Source organism: Cryptotermes secundus, unplaced genomic scaffold (genome assembly GCF_002891405.2).
Source record: "Cryptotermes secundus unplaced genomic scaffold, Csec_1.0 scaffold295, whole genome shotgun sequence".
NCBI lineage: Eukaryota > Metazoa > Arthropoda > Insecta > Blattodea > Kalotermitidae > Cryptotermes > Cryptotermes secundus.
In genome coordinates, this window is record NW_019729213.1 from 1,073,140 (window position 1) to 1,080,716 (window position 7,577).

Genomic DNA, 7,577 nt, shown 5'->3' on the forward strand with positions numbered 1-7,577 from the left:
CCTCAAGCTAGTGAAAAGTAAACAGAACATACGCTTGATCGGTGTCCAGGGCTGGCTACTGAAGTCACGATAATGCATGTGTATAGTGTTTACGGTGTCATGTTGAGTTTGCGCTATGTGAAGAATGTCCACTCTCACGTTCCTTCCAGTGGACAGATCATCTGTGCGTGTACGGTTTCCCCTCCCATCCCATCCTACTCTGTCTTGTCCGGCGCCGTCCCATTCGCGTTGCTGGGTTAAGTTAAACAACTCTTGGGGGGTAGATGGAATATGATTGGTCGGGTGCTGTTAAGTTTCAACAAACTGTTCCTCTTTTATTCCTTCACGCTCTCGTCTGGTCTGTTCTCGTGTCAGTTCTGGAGTTCAGCCACTTGTGTGCACCGGTCTGTGCGTATGGATAGTGCCTTGGTACTGTGTTATGTATAACGATACCTGAAACATCTTAATCAAGATAACAGTCACGCATTTGTTTAACATTTCTGACAATTTATAGATCTATTTGCAATACGCATACTAAATGACATGTTTTACATGATTTTAATAGTGTATTTTTAACTACAGCAACAGATTTTAATGTTACTTTCGTCATTAGTGGTATTTTCTGCATGTAACTTACGCACTGTGACATATCTCCGTTTTTACGTGTATCGATTTGTAAAACACTTACTTAAGATCATTCTAACGTTCAAAATATCTTGTAAGATGCTTCCGGCATTACGTCATTTCGTGTCATACCAGCAGCAACAGCAAGAAAACAGCGATATCAGTAGTGTCATGTTAAGTGGTTACAATTCTGCACCATCTCTGCCAGCTTCGCAGCATTTGATGGCACTTTCTGAAGCCGCAGCAGTAGCTGCTACGTCTGCCTTTCCCCAGGAGTTCTCTCCCCTTTTAATGCCTTTTACCAAGCCGTCTTTATATACCAACCACCTTGTTCTTGATCAACATTTGCCATTATTCCTGCCAAGCCACAGCGGTGGGAAAGTTTCAGCTCACCCATACCTTCTTCCGCACAGCCCCCGTCCGGAGAAGCCACCGTACTCCTACATAGCTCTTATCGCAATGGCAATATCGTCTGCACCCAATCAGAGGATAACACTAAACGGAATTTACAAGTTTATTATGGAAAGATTTCCATATTATCGTGATAACAAACAAGGCTGGCAGAATTCTATAAGACATAACTTGAGTCTCAACGATTGTTTTGTGAAAGTGCCACGGGAGAAGACAGGAGCTGATGGCGGTAATAGTGGTGGTAAAGGCAGCTACTGGACACTGGACCCATGTGAGGCCGACATGTTTGAGCGAGGGAACTACCGTCGGCGACGCACCAGGAGACAAAGAGCTGAGCGAGGCGGTACGAGAGCCACGCAACAGTCGGTGAGCGAGTCTGTACAGTCGCTATGTTTGTAATCTGGCCTTATCAGATTAGCCTTTCACTGGCCTGTCTGCGTCACGGAGAAATGTGGACGATAGACGCACTGGCATGGCCGGATTTACATTTGTGGGGCGGGGGCCCTATCAGCAACAACAAATTTATATCGTGGCAATTCTTCTTTTTATAATTTATTGTTATAACTAAAAATGCAAAAAAAAAAGTTTTTCCTGATTTTGGAGAAACAAATGTCGGAATAAAATATGTGGGTTCTATTTTTGTTTCGTGGAAGCTCCGGGGCGAAGGCCCCCGATCATTCCTCCTTAAATCCACCCTCGTATTTTGATATTTTAAATTATGGTTAGGCTTAAATTGTATTACGTTGATATAAAATCCCACGAAAAATGTTTAGCTGGCTCCAAAGACATGACATTGGCACGAACACACGGACAGCGACAAAGACAAAGATGATACCGTCCCACTAAATAGGGGAAGAAGGCTAGAAACAAGTGTATACGTGTGAACCATCGGAAATAACCTTCATATTAATGTTATCAGGATCGACTTATCTGTAGAAATGATCATTAAATAAAAGTTGAACCACTTTTACGATAGGGAACACGCTGCAGCGTAGTTGGTCGAGGGACAATGCCACAAGCCGGAAGGTTGCGGGTTCGATTCCCGATGAGGTCATTGCATTTTTCGATTGATCTAATCCTTCCAGCCGCGCCATGCCCTGGGGTATAGGGCGGCCGGCGCGGAAGACTGACAATTTCACTGCCATCTATAAGCCGATGGGAGCCTCGACTTCTCAGATCCCTACGGGCCCTCGGGCCCTGTTGCAGTGATAACTTTACGTTTTCTAGGATCTGTAACTTCTGTATTAACGGGGCACTCGGTAGCGAAGTTGGTTGAGGCATTATGCTACAAACCGGAAGGTTACGGGTTCGGTTCCCGATGAAGTCATTGGATTTTTTATTAGCCTAATCCTTCCAGCCGCACTATGGCCCTGGGGTCGACTCAGCCTCTAACAGAAATGAGTACCAGGAACCTTCCTGGGGAGTAAAGGGCGGCTGGCGCGTAAGGCTGACAGTCTCACCGCCATCTGTGAGCTGAATGTCTAGAAACTGTGGGATCCTCGACATCTCAGAGTCCTAAGGGCCTCCATGGCCTGTTACGGTGATAGTTTAAATGAAATTAAACTTCCGCTTTAAACTTTTGTGTAGTGTGTGTATATAAGGAAATGTACATAAGCATTTATATACGAACGTGCATGAAATGGATGAATATATTACATAGAACTGTAGGAGGCGCTGGGAAGTAAAAAAATACTTTGTGAATGTCACGCAGGAGCTTCGCAAACAAAAGGTGATCTGGCCTTACTGCATTTTATTCTTGTAACACTAAGAGAAGTTGCCGTTAGGGGACCTAGAAGCAGAAAGAAAGGAAATAAAATGTATATTAAAGGAATACTTCTAAAAACATCGACTCTATTCATCATGGTTCGGTTTAGGGTCAATTGGCGGGCCTTTATGTACACCACAATGGATCTTCCGAATGCGGTTAATTTATTCATTAGCGCATGAACTCTCAAATTTTGTGATACTGCAGCAGCCCAAAATAATACATGTATTTATGCGACCGCCCATCTCAGCCTGTCAGTAAAAAGTGCAATTCTGTAGATTCTTGCAGCTCTGACAGTAGAACGTGAATAGCTTCACCGCTTCTGCGCTTACAGTAAGCTGTAGAATGTTATGTAGTCCAACTGTGAATTCCGCAAAGCACCACCCATGGGCTCTACAATAATTGATAGTAGTACACTAGTTTATCAACAGGTGGCCCCTTGACTTCTTCCGTTCCACAAATTCCAGTTCCAGTGAGGTATAAATTCTTTAACAGGCCGTGGAGACCCATAGGGTTGTGAGACGTCGAGGCTTCCACATTTTCTAGACAATCGTCTCACAGATGGTGGTAAGGTCAGCCTTACACGCCGGCCGCCTTTTACCCCCAGGAAGATACCTGGTACTCGTTTCTGTCAGAGGCTGAGTCGACCCCAGGGCCATAGTGCGACTGAAAGGATTAGGTCAATTTGAAAATCCAGTGACCTCAACGGGAATCATAACAGCGAACTTCCGACTTGTAGGATAGTGCCCCAACCAACTACGCATTCACTCTATATATATGAAGTATAATCTGAATACAGTTTACCGTACTTAATTAATCACCATGCCATGAAGGTAAATGGGGAGTGGTGGTATAGCTCCAGGCGTTCTTACTGTCGGTACTAGAAGGAGATGAGTATTTGGTTTCACTCCGCGACCTCGGCGCAGGATAAGAAACCTGGTACCCATTAGATAGGCTGGGTGAGCCCACAGCTGGTCTGGATAGCGAAGCCAAATAGCTCTTGTCCTTTCTTCCGACGTCTAGCCCGCAGCCTAGTGAGCTGTCTCGGCTCCTGTGTAAGTGTACAGACGTATGAACTTGAACAATTATTGTACAACTATTACATTTTTAGCAACAGAGTAGTTGGTGTTGAACATTGAGAGCAGCTGGTCAGTGTGAAGATTTTAATGATTTTCCTTGGCCCTTTCAGGCAACCGCTCAGATTTTACTTTGAAACTGGCCCCGATCGCTTATTCGATATATGTAGTTTGTATAATTCATAATTATGCTGCCTTTCTAGGCTATGTAGTCTACATATCTGATGCATAAGCCACAAAACATCGAACATATCGAAAGACTAAGAAAAAAAAAAGTAAAGCTGTAGGGCTGTGAGACGTTGAGGGTCCCACATTATCTAGACAGTCGGCTCAAAGATGGCCGTAAGGTTGTCAGCTTAACGCGCCGGCCGCGCTTTACTTACCAGGAAAATTATTTAATTAATTCCTAGTACTCATTACTGTTAAGAGGCTGAGTAAACCCCATGGCCATAGTGCGGCTGGAAGAATTAGGGCTTAGAAAAACCATGGAAATTATTTTGGTTGGCCACGACTGGCATTCTAGAATTAAATACAGGCTCTTTATGAACTTGACAAATTCTGTGTAATATATTCCATAACTAACTGACTCCCTGCAGCTGAGACCTTCTTCAGAAAGCAACAGTCGCTTAGCTACTCAAGAAATTCCCAAGATTTTATAGAACCCAAAGGCTCATTACCCTGTTCACAACAGCCGCCACTGGTCCCTATCCTGAGCCAGATCAATCCAGTCCATACCACCCCACCCTATTTCTTTAAGATCCATTTAATATTATTCTCCCACATATAACTTATTCTTCCTAGTGGTCTCTTTGCTTCCGGCCTTCCCACCAAAAAACTACATACACTCATCTTCTCCCAGTGCCTTCTACATGTCCTCCCCCAACTCATCCTCCTTGACTTGATTTTTCTAATTATAACTGGAGAAGAGTACATGTTATGAAGCTCCTCATTATGCAGTTTTCTCCAACCTCCTGTCACTTCATCTCTCTTCGGTCCAAATATTCTTCTCAGCGCCCTGTTCTCAAACACTCTCAGTCTATGTTCCTCCCTTAATGTCAGAGACAAAGTTTCACATCCATACAGAACCGCAGGTAAAATTATAGTTTTGTGTGTTCCAATTTTTACGTTCTTAGACAGCAGACGAGAAGACAAAAGCTTCTCGGCTGAATGGTAGCAAGCTTTACGCGAATTTAATCTGCTCTGAATTTCCTCGTGAATCAGATTTGAATTTGTTACTGTCGTTCACAAATTTTGAAATTTTCCACATTTTCAATGTATCTGTTATGATTTTGTCCTGCATTCTCGTGACAAGGAGATCCGGGATAGCTCAGTCGGCATAGCGACTGGCTACTGGTTGGACGATCGAGGGGTCGGAATTTTGGTCCCGTTGGGGTCAAGAATTTTCTCTTCTCCACGTTAAACCGACCTGCTCAAGGGTCCACCTAACCTCCTATCCAATAAGTACTGGGGGTTCTGTACCCGGCGGTAAAGCGGCCGGGGCGTGAAACTGACCACACACTTCCAAGTAGTGCTGTGGTCAAAAGAATGTGGATCTATACATCCATTCCTCCATACGCCTTCATGGCACAGTGCTTAAGTAAGCACAAGGACAAATTTACCTTACCGTCTAGTGAGGTAAAGGTAAAGCTATCCCTGTAACAGGCCTTGAAGGCCCATAGGGTTGTGAGACGTCGAGGCTCCCACATTTTCTCTAGATAATCGGCTCACAGGGAGGTTGTCAGCCTTACGCGCCGGCCGCCCTTTACTCACCAGGAATATCCCTGGTACTCATTTCTGTTAAGAGGCTGAGTCAACCCCAGGGCCGTAGTGCGGCTGGAAGGATTATGTAAATTGAAAAAATCCACCTCATCGGCATTCGAACCTGCGACCAACCAGTTTGTAGCATAGTGCCTCAACCAAGTACGCTACCGCGTGCCCCCACTCTCTAGTGACCAGACATAAAGAAAATTAATGACATGTCTTTCATTTCACAGTTGGCGAGCTGCATTTCACAGTTGGTGAGCTGTACAGGGACTAATGTCAAGGACTGCCACGCAGAAAGTTCTTCTGTGATCCCTGTGGAAGAAGTGTGTGCAAGAAGCCCGAAGAACGAACAGCAGGACTGCGAAGACTCCCCAGGAAGCAAAGAGGAAGAAGAAACCGACGTGCCATCAACAACAAATGCAGATGACGATCACTTAACTCCCAGCAAACCGTCTTTGTTTACCATAGAATATCTGATGAAAATGCCATCAGCCGTGCCATCTAGGCGAGAAAAGTCTGCACTTAAACTTTAATTACAAGTACAGAGGTGGAAATATGTAGTTTAATTGAAATAATGTCCTAAGAAACAGAATAAATGTGATTTTTCCTGACGCTGGTGATTGTCCAGTGATGACTGGCACGCTGCTGTGCTTTGAGGCTTCGCTAGAGACAAGGAAAACACTTGAAACTGCAAAATTCTAGTTATACACTTACTTTAGTTCGAACGAACTACTGGATACAAAATATGAGTAACTGGTTAAGACTACACATCATGAACTGATTGTTTCGTTCGTGAGGTCCACAGCCGTTGGAAGGACAGTGTAAACAGGACTGACAATTTCTGTGTTTTAGAAGACTTGCGTCTTGCCAAATTAAGTTTTTTCTTTAATCAGATCGTTAACCATCACCCTCAGTGATCTGGTTGACCTCGAAGTCCGACAGAATATGTACTGGCCTCAGGAGTGTGCTCGTGTATAATATTTGGGCCCATATACAACCTACTTACAATTACCGCTTTTCCATATTTTGCAGTAAAGTTACACAGTGTTATTGTTTATGGATCTGAATATGCCAACGCAAATTACACGCGTGTTTCAAACGTTCATCGCCAGATGGGGTGGACTGAATGGAACATCGTCTTGCGATGTCTCTGCATCTTCATGACTCAGTTTAAAAACAAATCAGATTTGATAGTGTATAATGTAGGATCTAAAAGTTTGTAACAATGGTATATCAATACAATTACTGTCTTTCTGGACATTATCTGTCTACCTGTTTTTTGTTTAAAGTATTTCGGGGACTGGATTCTCTTTCCTTCTATGGTGAAAGCTGTTCAGTTATCTTGTGTTATTGCTAGTGTCCGGAGATAAGGACTAGCTCCATCGATTGGGCGCAGACATGTAAGTTCTACCTGAAGACGGAGACAGAATCCAGTCTCCGAAAGTATGTGTGCTTTAAATAAAAAAAAACAACATGGATAATGTTAAGAAACACAATAAATGTAGAGTGTAAGATTTGAGGTTTTCACGGCGGTGACTATGAAGAAAGCCGTCTTCTGGCATGTGGCGCCGTGTAGATATTGTTTCAACCGACGTTTCTGAGGAACTTATCGCCTCCATCTTCAGGGTAGAAGAAAAAAAGAAGAAAATCCGCGAGCGAGGAACCAGCGTGAAGAGGTGCTAACAGACCCTGAACATGGAGGCGATACGTTCCTCCGAAATGTCGGTTAACAATATCTAAACGACGCCACATCCCAGAAGACTGCTTTCTTCAAGTGTATAGTGTGTTTGTCATTAAACATTTCATGACGACCCCCAAAAGCGATGAGATTGTATCTGTTTTAATTAGAGGTTGTGTGTGCCTCTGGGAACCACTGGCGTAGATTAAGAAGCTGGAAAGCATTTTAAAGAACGTTTGGAGATCCCCATGCCTACAAGACCATAGTACTCCCCCGGATT

General features: G+C 43.9%; 1 protein-coding gene across 1 annotated transcript; it reads left to right on the forward strand.

Moving 5' to 3' along the window:
* The first annotated feature begins 335 nt into the window (after positions 1-335).
* Positions 336-7,146, forward strand: LOC111865404 (forkhead box protein C1-A). The gene is made up of 2 exons (XM_023853399.2): positions 336-1,380; positions 5,850-7,146. The coding sequence occupies exons 1-2, from the start codon at positions 574-576 to the stop codon at positions 6,150-6,152; spliced, it is 1,110 nt and encodes a 369-aa protein (XP_023709167.2). The 5' UTR covers positions 336-573; the 3' UTR covers positions 6,153-7,146.
* The last annotated feature ends 431 nt before the right edge of the window (positions 7,147-7,577 follow it).

Coding starts and splice junctions, on each gene's coding strand:
- LOC111865404 (XM_023853399.2), top strand. CDS start 574: ATGTTACTTTCGTCATTAGTGGTATTTTCTGCATGTAACTTACGCACT. Junction 1,381..5,849: donor CGAGAGCCACGCAACAGTCG/GTGAGCGAGTCT, acceptor TTCATTTCACAG/TTGGCGAGCTGCATTTCACA.